The following is a 19,318-nucleotide window of genomic DNA, read 5'->3' on the forward strand; positions in this document are numbered from 1 at the left end:
TGGGATGGAGATGTTTACTTACTGCCATTGTATCATAAAGTTATATAACTTTCTTTTTGGTTTTACAGGGACTCACAGCTATGAGTTTGCCCTTCAGTCTCAGAGGAGACTTTGGGTTTTTGAGCAGTACTGGGACTGTTGAGACCATGGGAACACTTGGAGAGGAATTAAATGCATATTTTGAGGGCTAAGGGCAGAATATTAAATGGTTTGGATCTGGGATGTTCCCCAAAAGTTCAGTTGTTGAAGGCTTGGTGCCCAGTGTAGCAGTATTCAGAAATGGGATCTTTGGGCTGGGTGTGGGGGAACACACTGTAATCCCAGCTACTTGGGAGGCTGAAACAGGAGGATCACTTGCTTAGTATACATGAGGCCCTGGGTTCAATCCTTGGCAACACACACACACACACAAAGGTGGGGTGGTGCCTAGTCAGAGGAAGTAGTAGGTTGTCACTGGGTGTCTTCCCTTGAAGGGTATATTTGGCCCCCTGACCCTTCCTCTTTTGCTCTGTTTCTGCTTCCCGGCCACCTGAAATGCACAACCTCCTCCACCACGCACTTGTACCACCATGATGTTCTGCCTTACCATAGGCCCAAAAGTGAGTGGACCAACCATAGACAGAAACCTCTACAACCATGAGCTCAAATAAATCTTTCAAGTTGATTTTCTCAGGTATTTTGTCACAATAACAGAAAGCTAACACAAGCACCACCAGTCACTTGAGAAGAGTTCATATACAATATATTTCACTCTTTAAAAATAAAACTTTCAGAACAGCTAACATCTATATATACTAAAAAAATAAAAATCTTCATATAAATAATTTATGTGGTAGGAGGTGTGCAGGAATGCAGAGGAGCCTACCCAGGAGTCAACAAGCAGTGAGGCACGACTAGCAAAGTGTGCTTGAGGATCCCTCAGGCTTGGTCTAGTGGGTGGGCAGCAGTGTGCAGGAGGGGGACAGGGCTGCACTGCAGCCGAAAATGCTGGCTTTCCTTCCCACGTGGCAGCCATGGGTACAGAAGAGCACTGGTTGCTGGGCTGCTGTCAGGGGTGGTCATTCTATGTGGATACCAGGGAGGTCTGTGATGGCTGATCCAGAGGCGGGGTGCAGACAGCAGTGGCCGGGCCCTCCAGGGTATTGAATGCATTTTAGCTGCATTCAATACCCCAGCCGTTGCTTCCCAGTGACTTCATGTGGCCCAAGCAGGGTCTTTGTCCTTCAGCTCCTTCTTCACTCAGTAGCAGAGCTGTTGGCAGCTGGGGTGGCAGCAGGAGACCATGTGGGCTCAGCAGAGGCTGGGTGGATATAGGCGCCAGGTAGTGGGGGTGAGTGCAAGGCCACGGTCATGGAGGTAGTCACTCTGGCAAAGCTCTGTGGTAGGGTGGGGGTCATCCCCCATCTGAGCGTGCCTCCCCTTGGAGTTGTAGGGCTCAGGACCTGTGGGCTCTCCTTGTACATCTGCACCACCTGTAGGGAAGACACCAATAACAATGAGCCCATGGGTACTGGGACTTCAGAGTCCTTTGCACCCATCTGGTGATCAACATGATCATTGGTAAGCTGGGTCCTCGTTGGCCTCTAGTAGATTATAAGAGCTCACAAGTGACAAGTTATCAAGGTCTGGGGCAAACCCTGCACCTTCTTCTGGATCCTAGGAAGGAGTATGGTGTTAGGGGAAAGGTAGACGCTACTACCATTTTAGCTGGTGGCACATTTTAGGAGGGCCCTTGTGAGTTGGGCCCTGTCTATTGACTTTTTTTGGGAGGGTACTGGGGATTGAACTCAGGGGCACTCAACTACTGGAGCCACATCCCAGCCCTATTTTGTATTTTGTTGGGAGAGGGTCTCACTGAGTTGCTTTGCACCTCACTTTTGCTGAGGCTGGCTTTGAACTCATGATCCTCCTGTCTCAGCCTCTCTAGCTGCTGGGATTACAGGCGAGCAACACCATGCCTGGCCCAGTTTGTTGACTTCTGAGGATATTTAGTAATTTACCCCTTCTTATGCTTGTCCCTACCCTGTCTCTGGGGCTGGGAGCAAAGGAAGGGAGTGGTCACCTCTGGTGGGGGTCCTAGGATGGACAGCAGCACAGGCAGCAGCACGAGCCCATGGAGGAGGCCCAAAAGTGTGAGCACTGTCAGCACCACGAAGAAGTACCTGGGGGAGGTAAGGAGTCAGCAGGGCAGGCCCTGAGAGCATCACAGGCAAATCCCACCTCCTTCAGAGCCCAACAGTACCTTATGATGAAGTCAAAGTTGGAACCAGCAAGCATGAGCAAGCCCAGCAAAGTGGAGACAGCCCCATCAGTCACAGGGGCAAATGTGTGCTCAAGGGCACGGGCAGCCCGCAGGTTCCGGCTACCCTGGGCGGTCAGGAAACCCTGGGGGAACAGAGTGGTCTTGGAGCTCCTCCTCTGCCAACCATGGCTAGCTCACCCATGTCCCCAACTGCTACTTAAATGGCCTCAGGGTTCACCTATGCCTTTGCCCTCTGAAGATCATGTGAACTGCGTTCATGGAAATGGTCTGGAAGCATGCATGAGTCCATTTAGGTGACGCTGTATAGATGTGTCTGATGACACAGAAAGATGTCCAAAACAGAGTGGACAAAGTATAGTCTGTCACTGTGTCTTGTAAATTAAGTTCATCAATATATTGTTGTCTATGGCTGTGTTTGTTCTATGATGGCACAATTTCAACAGATTCTCTATGGCCCATTAAGTTGAAATATTTACTAACTGGCCCTTAACAGAAAAATTTTGGCAACCCTTGGTTGAAAAGAATGGGCACTGAGGTGGTAAGTCATTTCTTAGGGTGGCATTTCACAGGATTTCAAATTCTGTTTTTGTATTGTTCCACACACTAGCTTTTCAGGGGGTTACTGGAGACTGAACCCAAGGCCACATCTGTGCTAGGCAAGCATTCAACCACTGAACCACATCCCCTGCCCTTTTGTTGTCCTGTTCAGGAACATATATCATTTTTATAATCAGAGTAATAATAGGGTTATGTGTGGGTAAAACACAGGAGTTGTTTGTGGGGCCTGGTTGGTTTGTGTTGGTGTTTCCACTTGGTTTGAGCCCCATTCTTCTGTCAGAGAACACACAACTTTGAGGGAGGCCTGTGCCTTCCTTGTTTCTAGCATCTATGTCCCCGCTCCCCTGCTGCTTCTTGCAGTGCTGGGGAATGAACACAGGGTCTCCTGTGCTCTAGGCAAGTGCTCTACCCATAAGCTGCATCTCTAGCCCTTTTCATTTTTTGAGAAAAGGTCTTGATAAGTTGCCCAGGCTGGCTTTGAACTTTCAATCCTCTTGCCTTGGCCTCCCAAGTAGGTGGGATTACAAGCTTGTGCCATCTTGCCTGGCCCAGCTCCAGTTCCTAAATAGTGCCTCTCACAGAGGTGCTTGAAACATATTTGTTGAATACTGAGTCAGCGGCCCAACCCTCCCCCAGTGCCTGTGCTCACCAGAGCCACGTGGACTGTGAACTCGACACCAATTCCTATAGAGGCCACGAGGATCACCACGGGGATGGCACTCAGCTTGATGCCCAGGAAACCCATGATACCAAAGAGTTCCACAGTCATCATCGCCAGGACCAGCACCTGGGGAGGAGAGGGCTCATTGGGGGCTCCTGGCAGGAGGAATGTCAGGCTGGACAGGGCAGGGTGAGTTGCCACTGAGTCTCTCTGACCCCACCCCTGCAGGTACTCACTATGAGGCCAGCTGTCCAGGGGTTGAATAGCAGCAGGGCACAGACCAGGAAGGTGCACACCAGCAGGATACAGACAGCCAGCAGGAAGCAGCGCCGCAGGCCCAGGTACTGCTCCCAGAAGAGGAAAGGGGAGCCGCTGGGGTAGGCACGTACCCCTGCCTGGCCTGCCTCAGTGCATGCTGCCCGGGCCCCCTTGATGGCCTCTACAAAGTCTGCAGTCTTCTGGAGGCCACGCAGTAGGAATGGGAACTGGGCAAACTCCAGGGGCTGGGCTGCTGGGACTGTGGAGGGGAGGAGAGAGTGGGCAGAGGGAGGCAGACGGTGAGCACAGGAACAGTGGGCAGGGCTTAGGGTCAGGGCCACGGCTCTAGGTGAGCTCCCCCCAGGACTCACTGCGAAGGTTCTCCCCAGTGGTGTCATATTTGTCATGTAGCCATTCAGGAGGTGGGGGGTAGAAGTTGGCCTGTGAGGCTGCCAGACCCAGGGGGTCACTGCTCACCCACACAGTTAACCCCATGTAGAAAAGCTCCGGTGGAATCAGTCCGTCCTTGTCCACCAGCCTTCTTGTGGTCAGCTGTAGAGGCAGAGAGGGCTGAAGGCCTTGGCCATGAGATCTAGAGCCCCTCTGTGCTCCCTGACTATTCTAGCCCTCTTCCAACCTGGCTGAAATCCAGAGGCTCCTGGGCATTCCCAGTCTGGATGAGCAGCTTGTAGGCCAGGGCCCCATCCTCAGAGCCATTGCGGTATGAATGGTAGGTAATGCGCCCGGAAGCCCAGTCCTGGTCAAATGCAGCCTGGATTCCTAGGGAATAGGTTAGGGCCCAATTAGCCTGTGGCCAGAGGGGGCTTTTCCCTGCAGCAACACTCCCTGCCAATCTCCTGGCCTCTCACCCTGTAGCCAGTTGCGGTAATAGTGCAGCCAGGTGCGGGGTGCCTGGGTGGCAGGCGGGGGCAGCACAGCCTTGAGGGAACTGAAGCGCTGGTGCAGATCAAAGAGGGCACGTTGGGAGTGAGCGTAGTCAAAGCCACCCTGGGTCACCAGGGCCACCTCATACAGGGAGAAGTACCTGAGCTGGGCGCTCAGGAAGGCATGTTCCTTGGTGCCCCGAGGCACCACGTCTGTCAGGGCCAGCCCGTCCTGCACCAAGGTGGCTCCATAGAGGCTCAGGCCCAGAAGAGCCCCAAAGAACATCAGCACTATGGCCTGTGGGAAACAGCAACTAAGCCGGGGGCCCAGGGCTGTCCTCCCATCCTCAGGTAGTAGGCCATGCCCTCTGCCCTTCTTGGGACCCACAAATACTGAGCCTCTGGCCTCCCCCACCCAGTCTCACCTTGGCATGTGACTGGAGCAGCAGAGGTGCAAACTGATAGCGGGCGAAATGGGCAAGATTCCAGCGGGCACAAGGGAGGGACTTGCGGGCTGCCTTTGGCCCAATTCCCTCCTCTTGGCCTAGAAGGTCCCGTGTGGACCCCACGGGGCTGAAGAGCTCAGAGCTCAGTGGGTCAGAAGGTGGGGGTACCAGCTGGGCTTGAGGAGGCAGGATGGTGACCACATGCTGGCTGCTGGCTTCACAGTGGGTGAAAGCTTGTACCGTGGTGGTCAGGTGGGCAATGCCCACTGGCACTGTCCTATCTCCCAGCTCCTGGGGCAGAATCTGAATTACTCGAGCAGAACAGGGGCTAGAAGAAGCAGAGAGTGTGGATGACAGGTTGGTCCCTGCCTTGAAATGCCTATGAGGGGACAAGCTGGGGTGGGTTCATGGGAGGAGAGGGGTGGGCTCACAGGGACAGTACCTAGAGAAGCAGCAGAGCACATCAAGGCGCTGGCAGTGGCGCCGATGCAGGTCCAGGCTGAGGACAGCTGGGAAGACAAGCATCACGGCTGCGAAGTTGCAGCCCACTACTATGGCAGCCTGCGGGTGGGCAGGAGGGCACGAAGGCTCGATGAAGCACACCTCAGGCCCCATACCCACCCCAGTCTAACTGCCTGTTTATGATGGCTCACCTGCAGGGAGAAGGCTCGCAGTGCGGGGATGGGAACTAGGGCAGCCATGAAGAAAGCAACCATGTTGTTGATGGACGTGAGGGCAACACTGGTGCCTGTGCGCTGCAGACACTCACCCATGCGCTCCTGCCAGGATACAGCAGGGACATGCCCTCAGGTCATGGGGAGGAGGGAACCATGGCTTTTGTGTGTGTGTGTGTGTGTGTGTGTGTGTTTCTTTATTCCTTGGTATTGGGGATTGGAGATTGAAGCCAGAGGCGCTTAAACACTGAGTCACATCCCCAGCCCTTTTTTTTTCTTGAGACAAGGTCTCACTTAAGTTGCTTTGGGCCTTGCTAAGTTGCTGTGGCTGGCTTTGAACTTGCCATCGTCCTGCCTCAGCCTCCTGAGCCACTGGGATTACAGGTGTGTGCTACCATGCCTGACAGACCATGGTCTTTAAGGGAGAGTGAAAGGGAGTCTCCAGAACTGGGATGGTAGAAGTGGGGCAATAACACCACAGTGGCTAATATTTACTGATTGCCACGTATGTGTGATGTGATATTCTGTACACTCACCCTGAATTATCTCACTGATCCTTACAACAAACCTTAGGACACAAGCACTATTATTACCCTTATTCACAGATGGGAATGCTGAAGCACAAAGAAGTTAATTAGTTGCCAATGTCACTTAAACCTAGAGATGCTCTTTCTCTCTCTCTCTCTCTCTCTCTCTCTCTCTCTCTCTCTTTACTCTATTTATTTTTGGTACTGGGGATTGAACCCAGGGGCACTCAACCACTGAGTCACATCTCCAGCCCCCCCCCCCATTTAGAAATATTTTTAGTTGTAGATGAACACAATACCCTTATTTTGTTTATTGCAAGGCAAATGCTCTACCCAGCCCACTTTTGTATTTTTTTTTTTGGTACCAGGGATTGACCTCAGGGGCACTCGGCCACTGAGCCACATCCCTAGCCCTATTTGTATTTTATTTAGAAACAGGGTTTCACTGAGTTGCTTAGTGCTTCACTTTTGCTGAGGCTGGCCTTGAACTCATGATTCTCTTGCCTCGGCCTCCCGAGCTGCTGGGATTACAGGTGTGCACCACTATGGGTGGCCAAACCTAGAGACTCTTAACCAGTATGCTGAACTACCTCAGGTGAGGCTGGGCTAAAGGATGGGGACTTACCTGGAGAGGGGTACCAGAAGGAGCCTCTGTGAAGGCATGAGCAAGCAGGAAAACGTCATCCACACCAATGCCCAGTGCCAAGAAGGGTAGCACCTGGAGGAGTAGAGGAGTGAGCAGCTGGAAGAACTATACAGCCTGTGATAGCCCTAGGTCAGCCCTGCAGAACTGGTGTACCTGAGTAGTGGCAGCATTGAAGGTGATGCCAAGCAGGGAGCAGAGCCCGAGGCCAGAGGCCACTGCTAGAGCCACCAGCAATACCCCAGCAAGGCCCACGGCACCCTGGGACTGGGCACAGTCCCACCGTAGCATGGTTACGCAGGCATACGCCAGCTGTGGGGAGAAAGGGCACAGTCTCAGAGAGGGGCTTCCATGGTGGGTGCTGGGTGGAGGTGGGGCAAGGTGCTAGGGCAGGACCCACCATCAGCAGATAGCCTCCCACCACACGGGCTGTGCTGACTTCGGAGAATGCGTGCAGGATATCATCCAGGGTGGTAGGGGAGAAGGCATGGATCTGTTGAGATGCATTCTCAGGCAGGGCCTCCTGGGCCAGCTGGAGAGACAGGGTGGATCTGAAGTGCAGGGGAAGAGGGAGTGGCCTCAGGGCACCCTGCCTCATCCTTGTCCATGCTTACCTGCACAAAGCGCCGTTGCCAGGTTTGCAGCACAGTGCTGGCCTGTTCCTCACTCCAGCCAATGTCATGTGTCTGATAGTCGCCCCGGAAGTGTTCAAACAGCTGGCGGGGGCTCATCAGCAGGAAGGTGCTCTGCAGAGCCTCTGCCCTGGTGGAGGTGCAGGAGAACTAGAGGTCAGAGGTGGCCCAAACAACTGGTGGGGGTATGCAGCAGGCTTTTCCCAGAGCTGCCTGCTATAGAGTGGATTCCCAAGCAAGGGGTCTGTCACCAATTCCCAGGGGAGGAGGCCCTACCTCAGCAGCTGTCCTTGGGCGTCTCTGACCATGCCTCCCAGCAGCAATTCCTCCTGCCAATGCATGAATTTGTGGGAGAAGCCGTGGCAGCCCCCACTGAGCTCCTGAGCCACATTGGGAGCCTGGAGGGGAAAAAGGGAAGGGTTTACTGCTCAAGACCCTGCTGGTGGATCACTGTGTCCCTGGGCTCATACCTCCAGGAACCATGCCTGCCACAGAGCTTAGCAGGCCTGGAGTGTAGGTAACTGGTCTCTTGAATCCCTTCCTGCTCTGTGAGTGAACAGCTAGGTGTCCTGTAAGCAGGAGGCCACAAGAGGGAGCAGAATCCTGAACATAAGCTGCAGGGAGAGGATGGCAAAACTATGTGGGGAGGTTGAGAAAAGTACCACCCACAGAGCCACACAGACCCATGGGAAAGGAGGTAAAATGTTCATGTTTAGCTATTGTGTTTTTAGTTTCCTTGTATAGACTGTTTTGATAAAGTCTAGCTTTAGGCTTAAAAAAGGAAGAGGATTCATAGGTCACTTCAGGGTTTCTTAGGAGAAATGAATGGGAATGGAACACTCCAGGGGGTTAGCACAGTGTGGGCAGAGTGTCATCGTCCAGGAAATGGTGGGGGCAGAACACAATCAGCTCTCTTTCAGAACAGAGGGACACATGCCAGAGAGAGAGAGAGGGAAGGGAAAGAGCTTTTCTTTGTCTGGTTGGAGCTCACCTGCCTGTTGTGATGGTTGGGGGCACTAGGTGGGCAGTGGAGGTCTTTAGGGTCCAGACAGGGCCGCCCAACATAGGCTTGGCCCACCTGTGCCTTGTCTAGCAGTTGTCGGAAGCCCTCGAGGGAGGCAAAGGGACCCAGTTCCTCCAACAGTTGCTCTGGGTCCAAGTTGGTCCACTGGATATCAGGGCGGCCCCTGGGGGAGAACCCATGGTTAGCAAGGGTCAGGGATCAATACCCACCATCTGAGCTGCTCCTCTGGACCCATGCTGCACCCCACCCTCCTCTTATGTGCTTATCAGTCTTTCCACGTGGAGAGTGTGCAAGGCTCAGCTTCTCAGAGCAACCAGGTTGCGTCAGCCCACCAGGCTGCTGCAGTGAATGAGCTGAGGATGGATATAAGGAGCTGACAAGGACATCAGGACAGATGTACTTAATACATGGAAAGGGCCCAGAAAAGCACCATGACATCCATACCAAGCTGCACACCCTTGGTTCTAACATGCAACCAGAGTGGCACTTGTATACAACAGGTTTCTTCTGGCTCAGGCAACAGCTTAGCTGGTACCTAACCAACTCCCCCCAGCAAAGTCTCTTTCTGGGGATCTTTTTTCTCCTCTGTTGATCTTGAGATCTATGTTGTTTGTCTAAATGAGACAGGTCTTTCTCTCCTTTAGAGCTGAGGAGAAGGGGGATGTGGAGCCTTAGGCCCTCTGTTTTGGCTCTGGCCTGAGAGGAAATGAAGTCTTGGAGAGATTTTCTTCATCCTCTTTACTCCTGCCCCTCCTTTCTTCTGGGGAAGTCCCTGGCAGGAGATGAAGTGGGACCCCAGGAGCAGCTGTGCCAGCACTCACGGCAAGTAGGCAGAGCCCCCTTGGAGTTTGGCTCCCTCCCAGAAGCAGTCGAGCGGGGTGAGGATCACACACGGAAACAGCTTCTCAATCATCTGCCAGGGATACCACAGGCCACATCAGTCCTTCCCTGGGCTCCTTTCTCCACAACCTGTAAGATACCCTCTGCAATCCTCCCAAGGTTTGTCCCTAACTTCCGCCCCAGCTCTGGTGTCTGCCACAGTGTCTCTTTGGGCCTTCCCACACTCAGGAAAATGTCCTGCCTCTGCCTAGTCCATGGAACAGCCCAGAGTACTCACCCGCTCAATCATTCCATTTTCAATGAGGGGAACTCCCGATTTGTAGCAGATTTTGTTCAGATCCCAGGACCTGTATTAGCCAGGGGCACAGGCAATCAGCAGAAAAGGGGAATCCCACTCCAGCACTGTCACAGCACGCTTTACACCACCGCCCCCCACCTCCCCTGCCGCTCAGGGACTTGGCCAGACTCACTTTCCATAGAGTGATACTTGAACTTTACTGGCAGTGAGGGCTGCCTGGAGGTGGAGGCCAAGCGCCTCAGGCGTGAGGATGTTCTCCCCCTCCTGGCGTGGAGTCTGAATCAACATCTGGGAGGTATACGCCGCCTCCTCTCCCAGCTTCTCCTTGGTATAATGCAACTCTTGGCTCACCCGGCTTCCCACTGCCAGAGCAGAGAGAAAGCTGCAGAAAGGGGTCTTGGAGGTTCCTAACCTCCTAGGGCTCCCAGAAAAGGGGGAGAAACACTGCTGAGGCCCTGGGCCTTCTCCCCATGGCCTTGCTAAGGCCCTGGCTGGCTCCCAAGCTTCTGCCCCTTTTCTGAGTCTGGAGTCCTGCCAGGGAAGTGGGGAGACCTCAGCTGCACGGCTTTATGGATTTCCTGTGTGGTCCAGGGTTTAGACATGAAATAGATTGGCTGGTTTGGGGCAAAAACTTAAAAATGAGAATCAGCATGAGCTGGGCCAGGTTATAGGAGCATTCTGGTAAGGAACCCTCACTGTCTCTCTCTGCTCTGGTCTGCAGGACAAGGAGGGACAACAGGGGCCAGTAGGGAAGCTGCCAGCAGAGAGGGTTTTCTAAAAGAACAGGTCTCGGGTCAGGGCTTTTCTTCCTTCGGGTTGCCCTGCATGGTGATTTACACTCACACACCTTTCTGCAAACTGCTCTGGAAGGGTCAGGAATGGCAGTGTCTGGTAATGATGGGCCTCACGGTGGCCCAGGTGACAGGGAGGACCAGTCTTTCCGCGTGATGCTCCCACCCACTCAGAAAGGAAGTACATGGAAGCAGTTTGTGTGCCCTGGTAGAGGTGAAATCAAAGTGGGCCAAGGAGTCCAGATCCCCTTCACTAGCCTCATTGTACAGACTATGAGTCAGACTTCCTGGTGCCAGACCTGCCTCAGTCTCCTTGATCTTAGCATTCCTCAAGTCCTGTCCTGAATTATGCTGGCAAAGGAGTTATGGTGGGGCCTGGGGAAGGTGGGGACACTGTGAGGGGATATAACCTAACTATGATTTGGAGGAAGATGAGGGCCAAGGAGTTTTGTGGACTTGGTCTGGTCTCAGACCTACTTCTGCTTCCACTTGTCTGGGGGTCTCTTCTTGCTGGTTGCTCCTATTCCTGGGACCAATACATGCTGCTTCTCTGAGACTCTAGTCTCATTTAGGATTATCATGGTCCCCAATCTCTAACTCTTTCTCTCTTTTTTCTTTTGAGAGATAGGGTCTCACTATGTTGCCCAGCTGTCTTGATTCCCTGGGCTCAAGCAATTCTTCTGCCTCAGCCTCCCAGGTAATTGGTATTATAGACATGCACCACTCATCTCTAGTTTCCCAATCTCTCTCTCTCTTTTTGGGGGTGGTACCGGGGATTGAGCTCAGGGGCACTCAGCCACTGAGCGACATCTCCAGCCCTATTTTGTATTTTATTTAGAGACACAGTCTTGCTGAGTTGCTTAGTTTTTTGCTTTGTTGAGGCTGGCTTTAAACTTGCAATCCTCCTGCCTCAGCCTTCTGAGCTGCTGGGATTACAGATGTGTGCCACTGTACCCAGCCCCAATCTCTTTTTCAAACCCATATAATCTCCTCACTCAAGTGATTGTATCATTGTGGACCAGACAGAACCATAAGAATGTAAAAGAAAGAAACACTGTCATTTTAAAATATATAGTGAGACCAATGAATTCTTGGTGGGATGGTGGGTGAGGAAGAGAAAAATATAAACCTCAGCTGACAAGGGATAGATATGAGGACAGATGAACTATTGATCAGAACAAGGATGTATTAAACAGAGCCTTTGTTTTCTTCTGTACATCCATTGTACAGAAGACTTGGTTTTGAGCCCTGGCTCCAACACTTATTCTGTGTCTTGGACAAATTACTTATTCTCTTTGAGTCTCAATTTACTTATCTGCAAAATGGGAACAATGCCACTCTCTCGGTAAGTTTAGAATCAACACAGGAAAAGCACTTAGGAAATTGCCTGGCTCATGGTTAAGTGCAGATGTGGAGTTGTTATTCAATAATTGCCAAAAGTGAAAAAAAAATGAGAAAAGATTGTGGGTAAGTATGGAGGAAACAGGAGAACAGGGGAAGGAGGATATCAAAATCAATAGTAAGCTTGGTAAAAACTTTTCTACCTTCACCAAAGGGAAAACATAACTGGTTAACCAACATGGAAAAGGAGTCCATCTGGTAGGTAATCCTATAAGTTTAAACAGCAACAAGTAACTATCTACCATTTTGTATTATATATATATATATATATATTTTCCTTGTGGCCCTGGAGATGGATCCCAGGGGTGTTTTGTCACTAAGCTACATTACCAACCCTTTTTTTTTTGTTTTGTTTAATTTCTTTTTTTTTAAAGAGAGAGAGAGAAAGAGAGAATTTTTTAATGTTGATTTTTCTTAGTTTTCGGCGGACACAACATCTTTGTTTGTATGTGGTGTTGAGGATCAAACCCGGGCCGCACGCATGCCAGGCGAGCTCGCTACCACTTGAGCCACATCCCCAGCCCCGCCAACCCTTTAAAAAAAAAAAAAATTGAGCCAGGTGGCACATGTTTGTAATTCCAGCAGCTCTGGAGGTGGAGGCAGGAGGATCGTGAGTTTAAAACCAGTCTTAGCAACATAATGAGGCCCCAAGCAACTCAGCAAGACCCTGTTTCTAAATAAAATACAAAAATGGGCTAGGGACATGGCTCAGTGCCCCTGAGTTCAGTTCCTGGTACAAAAAAAAAAAAAAAAAAAAGAAAAAAAAAATCAGGACAGGGTCTCACTAAATTGCCAAAGCTGGCCTCAAACTTGCAATTTTCCTGCTTCAGCCTCCCTAGTTCCTGGGAGTACAGGTGTGCACCACTGAAGTCTGCTAAAAATTTAAAAAATGATGGCAATTATTTCTGGCTTATAGGTGTCTACCGTGGGAGTATAATTTGGTATCCTATTTGGAGGAAAGCAATATTGCAATATTTATTCTCATAATTTCTGGCCCAGAAATTTCACACGTAAGGGCAGTGAACTGTTGTAGGGACTCAAGACTTTCTTTGAGTGAAATGGGAATCATAGTAGGTTTTGAGCAGAGATGTGAGATGATCTGACATTTTCATCACCTAACAAATAAGAATTGGCCCAGGGAAGAAGTCAGGAAAAGGTGTTCGGGACCCAGAATATTCAGAGAATTATCAAAGGCTTAGAGTTTCTATATTGTTAGGGAGGAGCCGGCGACAATGCTCAAGAGGGCCTAGAATGTGCTATGGGGCTTATATTTGATTCTAGAGACTTTACAGAATCTGATAGAAATTGATGGAAGGGCTCTATGCAGGGTACTGACTTGGTCAGATTTAGACACAACACAAGGACGGTGTGGAGGCAGATATGAAGGTGAGGTTGACAAATCTTCTACCTTCCTTTCTCTTTCTTTCTTTTCTTCCTTTCTTTTTTGTGTGTGCTAGGGATTGAACTCAAGAATGATTAATCACTGAGTCACATCCCCAGCCCTTTTTATTTTATTTTATTTTGAGACAGGGTCTCACTAGGTTGCTTACTTGCTAAGTTGCTGAGGCTAGCTTGGAACCTGTGATCCTCCTACCTCAGACTCCCAAGCCCCTGGGATTACAGGCATGTGCCACCACACCTGGCTGCCTTTCTCCTTTCTAACAGATTGGTTTAACTGGCCATCTCTGAAAGGCCTTTGACTCCTCTCCAGCATCAGAGGGTGAAACCTGGGAGTCGTAGAAGCCAATCACATAATTCTGTTGCCTTTGCCAAATGGAGCATTTAGGCACAGGAAGCTACAGTTTTTGCCAAAGAACCCCAATGGAAGATCAGCTATTGAGGCTTGGGGTAAATTTTCCCCTTATTTTAAAAAGGGATGCAAGAGAGGTGACTGCCTTTTCTTACACAGCAGAAACCATGTTGGGATAATATCGCCTGAGGACAAAAGTCTAAGGAGCGGAAGATAGCACAGAGAAAGATAGAAAGAACCTGGGTCCTTGCTGATGTCCTTGGGCTGCTGGATTAACCACTCTGGAACTTCTCTACTGCCAGACTTCCTATTAACGAGGATCAATCTTCTTCCTCTCTCCCTCCTTCCCTCTCACCTGTCTTCCTTTCCTTTCATTCTTTCATGTGGCTAAAAGTATTCTAAATGACACAACTAGGAGTGTTTTTTGAAGGAGACTGAGAAAGGTCTCAACCAGAGTAGTGACCACAAGGGTAGGAAGGATGGGTTTGTTGTGACAGTGGTTAAAAGGGAAGAATTTTGTAACCAAATCGTTAAATTTAGGTGAGTGAGAACCGAAGCAAACTCTCAAGGATTTAGCTGTAGATGCTTGAGTGGATGGATGGTGGTTCTATCAATTGATACATAGGCAGGCCCTGCTTTCGTGAGTAGCTGTATATTCCTTATCCTCTCTCTGCATTTTTTTTTTGTGTGTGTGTGTGTGTGTGTGCTGGGAATTGAACCCAGGGCCTTATGCATGCAAGGCAAGCACTGTACCAACTGAGCTATATTCTCAGCCCCTTCTTTGCTTTCTTTTGGCAGTGCTGGGGATCTAACACAAGACCTCAAACATACAAAGCAACTGCTCTACCACTGAGTTATACCTCCAGCCCTATTTTTTAATCTTTTTTTTTAATATTTATGTTTTAGTTGTAGGTGGACATACAATATCTTTATTTCATTTTTATTTGGTGCTGAGGATCGAACCCAGTGCCTCACACATGCTTGGCGAGCATTTTACCACTGAGCCACAACCCCAGCCCCCTATTTCTTATCTTTAAGAATAGCTCCAATTTCAAACTATCTCTGTCTCATTCCAGTAAATATAATTTGGCCTACACGCTGTGATTTTTTATTTTAGAGAACTATCTTCCTCTGAGCCTTTTGGTTTTAAGGTTAACCAGAGCTAGGGGTGTATTTAGCATGCACAAGGCCTGGGGGCCATTCTAAAAGAAAAAAAGAAAGTAAGTTGTTCAGGAATGGCAAACAAGTCAAATTCCAAGTCTCACCATGGCAAAACTGGGGAGAACCTTGAACTCTGATAGCCAATATCCTACTTCTCCCTCTGCTTTTTTTTTTTTAATGAACTCAATCATGATATATATATATATATATATATTAGTTGTCAATGGGCTTTATATGCAGTGCCGAGAATTGAACCCAGTGCTTCACACATGCTTGGTAAATGCTCCACCACTGAGCCACAATCCCAGCCCTCCCTCTGTTTTTTATATTAGCCAAATGAGAAAGAACATAAAATATCCTTTAGTCTTCATTTTGATTGGCTCCTCACTGTTTAGGAATTGAAGGAGAAGCCTCAGCTACAGATAAGGAAATGATCACATTATAATCACTGCTTTTACCTCACCCTCAACCAACACAGGACAGAGTGATATCTGTAATAAGGGAAAACAGCTTAAGGCTGGGCATAGCGCTGCATGCCTGTAATCCCAGCTACTTGAGAGGCTGAGGTAGGAGAACTGCAAGTTTGAGGTCAGCCTCAGCAACTTAGCAAGACCCTAAGCAACACAGGGAGACCATGTCTCAAAATAAAAAAAAAAAAAATAAAAAGGGCTGGGGAAAAAAAAAGGGTCTAGGAATTGGCTACCATGCTTTTATAAAAACTGGTGGTGTCTATCCCTTCCTATGCTGGAGGGCAGAAGAGAGGATAATGAAACTTGGAAGTTCAAGCAGTGTTTAGATGGAGAAGATCAGGGGAACAGAGAAAGAGGAAGGAAAGGGAAACTGCCTCAGTTGTGGCAGGAAATCCAAGTCATTTGAGACCACCCAGGCAGCAGTGATTTGAGTCGGGGTATGTGTATGTGCATGTGTATCTTGGGGCTGGGGGCAGGCAGGCAGAAAGAAACATCTGCTCTGGACCCCAGGGCTGGCCTAAAGCATGAGTGTATGAGAATCTGCAGAGGAAAGGGGTAGGGTGGGGTGGGGTGTGGGAGACCAACAGGCAGCAGACTCTAAGAAACATCTGCTCTGGATCCTAGGACTTGCCAGCATTTGAAATGACTCAAGGGTGTGAGACTTCAACCTGGGCCCTGCCCTTGAGCATAGGCCAGGGCTGAGAGAGGTCTAGAGTAGCCCACAAATACAAATTTCCCAGGGAAGAACAGCAAAATTGAACTCTGTCAAAGGGCTGTCCCAAAACAGGTCTCATGCTAAAAATATTAATAAGAAGTTACTTTTACTAATGCTTCTATTAGAAAGTGAGGATTTGATCTCATCTAACCTCAAAGTGTAGAGTCTGTGGCTGCTTCTCCACTTACTAGTTGCAGGATCCCTGGGTGCATGACCCCTTTCCCCAGAGGCTTGCCAGATGGTTTATTCAGTTTGCCAGACTTCTGGTCCAAAATTTTCTTTCTTTATCTCTTTCTTTTTTTGTGACAGGGTCTCATTATGTTCCCTTGAGTGGCCTTGAATTTCTGGGCTTAAGCAATCTTCCTGCCTCAGCATCGTGAGTAGCTGGAACTATAGTCCTAACTTTCCTAGTCAGAAGTCACCTCTCTCTGCTTTGTGTGTTTGTTTGTTTTTGGCTGTGCTGGGGACTGAACCCTGGCCTAGCATGCTGGGAAAGTGCTCTACTACTGATCTGCATTCTCAGACCTTTTTTAAAATTTTATTTTGAGACAGGGTCTTACCAAATTGCTCAGGTGGCCTCAGACTCCCAAGTTGCTAGGATTACAGGTGTGTGCCACCATGCCTGGCTTCTCTGCCTTCTCTTACACATCATAATCATATCCGGCTTTTATTACATAGTTATCCTAGCACATATTTTATTTTCCTTGATACTGAAAGATGGGTCTTATTCTAGTTGCTGTTATACCATAAAAATATACACAGAGAAGGTTGACAAAAAATGCTAAATAAATACATATAATCACAGATAAATGAATTCAACATACACATTAAAGGATGCTATCATCTGTAGATTATGGTACAGGTGCTCCAACATGCCCAGGTGTACAGATTCTGGGCCATAGATTCCCCTCTAGATCTTTGGCCAGGCCTGCTAGGGCTCAATGGCCAGCTCCTTGCCCTGTTCTTGTCCTGGGCTTAACGTGCCCAAGCAGCTACAGCTAGTGTCCATAACTCACCTTCCACCCAGAGCTGTTCTAGGTCTGTCTCAATAATGGCCACGCGGAGACCCAGTGCCAGGGCCCCAAAGGCCAACAATCCTAGGAAGAGCACTTTGCCACAGTGTTTCTGGATCCCACAGCCCAGAGAGAAGAGCAGGCCCTGGAAGTGAGCACGAAGCCAGAGTGGAGCCTTCAGGCTCCCAGCTAGGATCTGGGACAGAAAGAGAAGGGTCAGTCAGGTGTCACTGTAACAGCAAGAAAGCCTTCCCTTCTCTCCCTGTATACACCCTCTGCCAAGCCCATGCTTCTTGATGTAGTTCAGGGAGCACCAGCAGACATAGGCTTATATTGTAAGATTTAACGCTATTCCCCTCTACCTTCCCACAACACCTGAGGAAGGCACAGACCCATTTTCTGAAAATAGGGCACACACACACACACACACACACACACACACACACACACACACCTGCTGTCATGTGGACACAGAGGTTAAACCCACACATACATACAACTTGCACAGCTATGCTAGCTCTCACCCTGTCTTCAAACAGGAACACCAAACTACACATTTAAAGCCATCATACCCTGCAGAGGCCCCGGTGACATAAGACCCCACCCTTCCTTCTTCGTTTCCCCTCTACTCACCTGAGGTGTTGCGGGTCGAGCCGGGGGTGTGTAGCCAGGTGGCAGTTCTCGGGGAGGCAGTGGCTGAGCCATGCTGGCGGGGATTGGGGGCGCGGACGCCCCCAACCTGTGTTATTTCGGCGCTCCCATAGGCTAGCCTGGCCCCCTGTACCGCGAGACCCCTTGTGGGGCTTCAGTGGGGCCGCGAGGGCGTAGGCGTGGGTGACACTGTGGGGTGCAAGATGTGCAGGGGCGGCTATGAGAGGGGGAGCGGGGGGCTGTGCGGGCCCGGGGCGCGGCGAGAAGGCACTCTGGACCGCCGAAGTGGGTTCGCGTGTAGGTGGAACTGGCGGGCCTCTGAGATGCACCCCGCAGCTCTAGGTGGCGACTGCAGTGCCGGGAAGGCTGCTGGAGTCCCAGAAAAAGGGAGCGGGCCGGGGCGACGCCCTCCCATTGGCTGAGGGGCAGGCAAATCACCCGGAGCGGAGCAGCCGGATCCGCTGCTAGGTAACGGCGCCGCAGGGGGCGGGGCAGGAGACCACCCAGGCAGGGCCACCCCAGGCTTTGCCGCGCCCGCCCGCGGGGCCCTCGGGGAGGAGAAGGGAGGGAGACCCGGGAGCGGGTAAGCTAAATTCAGGAGAGGCGGGGGCTGAGAAAGAGCGTCTGCTGGCCCAGTTAGGACCACACTTTCTTCCCTTTCCGGCCAAACTCCATTCTTCTCAGTTTTCGTTCTTGCTCCCTTCAGTACACCCGCCACGGAAGCCAGAGACATTTAAAATGCAAATTTGATGACAGCTCCAAAAGCGTAAGGTCTGCTTGAAGCACAGGGCCCTGTGTACATTATAACTTTTTTTTTTTTTCTTCATAGGTGCTACCTTTCACCCATCCAATGTTCCCTCTAGCTCTGAAAAGTCACCTATAATTTCCTAAACACATCATGATGTTCCAAGCGTACTTGCCTTTGTACATGTGGTCCTTTTGTCTTGGCAGATTATCTTCAAAACAACTTGAATCAATTAACCTCTCTTTGAAGCCTTCCTTGTCACATCTCCCTCCTGGCAGATAATTGCTTCTTTATGTTCCTCATAACACTCAATGTATATGTGTTATTGCATTTATGATGAAATATTTTATGTACAGTACTTGAAAGTCTGCTTTCCTCACTAGACAGTAAATAGGTGCTCAATAATCATTGAATGAGTCATTGCGAGTTGAATAAACCAGGGTGTCAAGGACTGGAAACAGGGGAAGAGGAAGTATTTCCTCTAACTATCTCATCTCAGTGTGCTGTTTCTGTTGGGTTCCTGACCAATTAACTCTGAGTGGCAAAGTAGAATAAAAATTAATATTCCAATATGTAAAGTTTGGGAAAGAGAAAAAAATCTGTAATAAATTCATTATTCTAGCACAAGTACTATTATCTCTAGCCAAGTTCTTGGTCAATTCTTCCAGACTTTTTAAAAAAATATATTTCTTTATTTTATTTTTATGTGGTGCTGAGGATCGGACCAGTGCCTAACGCATGCCAGGCGAGCACGCTACTACTTAAGCCATATCCCCAGTCCCTAGACTTTTTTTTTTTTTATCATTACATCATAAACATTTCATGTTACTACATTGTCATTGTAACAATCATTTGCAGAATGTCCTGAGGACATATACCCAGAAATAAGGTTGTTTGGGTCAAAAAGTATGAA

At 49.7% G+C, this 19,318-nt stretch overlaps 1 protein-coding gene across 1 annotated transcript; it reads right to left on the reverse strand.

Moving 5' to 3' along the window:
• Positions 1–784: 784 nt before the first annotated feature.
• Positions 785–17,950, reverse strand: Ptch2 (patched 2). Its single transcript, XM_026397747.2, has 22 exons — positions 17,643–17,950; positions 17,013–17,205; positions 9,881–10,070; positions 9,688–9,757; positions 9,392–9,483; positions 8,538–8,733; positions 7,823–7,944; positions 7,529–7,676; positions 7,315–7,446; positions 7,071–7,226; positions 6,897–6,989; positions 5,724–5,849; positions 5,513–5,631; positions 5,050–5,398; positions 4,610–4,922; positions 4,378–4,520; positions 4,112–4,292; positions 3,719–3,999; positions 3,471–3,608; positions 2,243–2,385; positions 2,063–2,162; positions 785–1,472 (listed from the first exon to the last, which is right to left on the reverse strand). Exons 1-22 carry the CDS (start codon positions 17,712–17,714, stop codon positions 1,236–1,238), a joined length of 3,594 nt encoding a protein of 1,197 aa, XP_026253532.2. The 5' UTR covers positions 17,715–17,950; the 3' UTR covers positions 785–1,235.
• Between the last annotated feature and the right edge of the window lie 1,368 nt (positions 17,951–19,318).

This window comes from Urocitellus parryii, chromosome 11 (assembly GCF_045843805.1).
Source record: "Urocitellus parryii isolate mUroPar1 chromosome 11, mUroPar1.hap1, whole genome shotgun sequence".
NCBI lineage: Eukaryota > Metazoa > Chordata > Mammalia > Rodentia > Sciuridae > Urocitellus > Urocitellus parryii.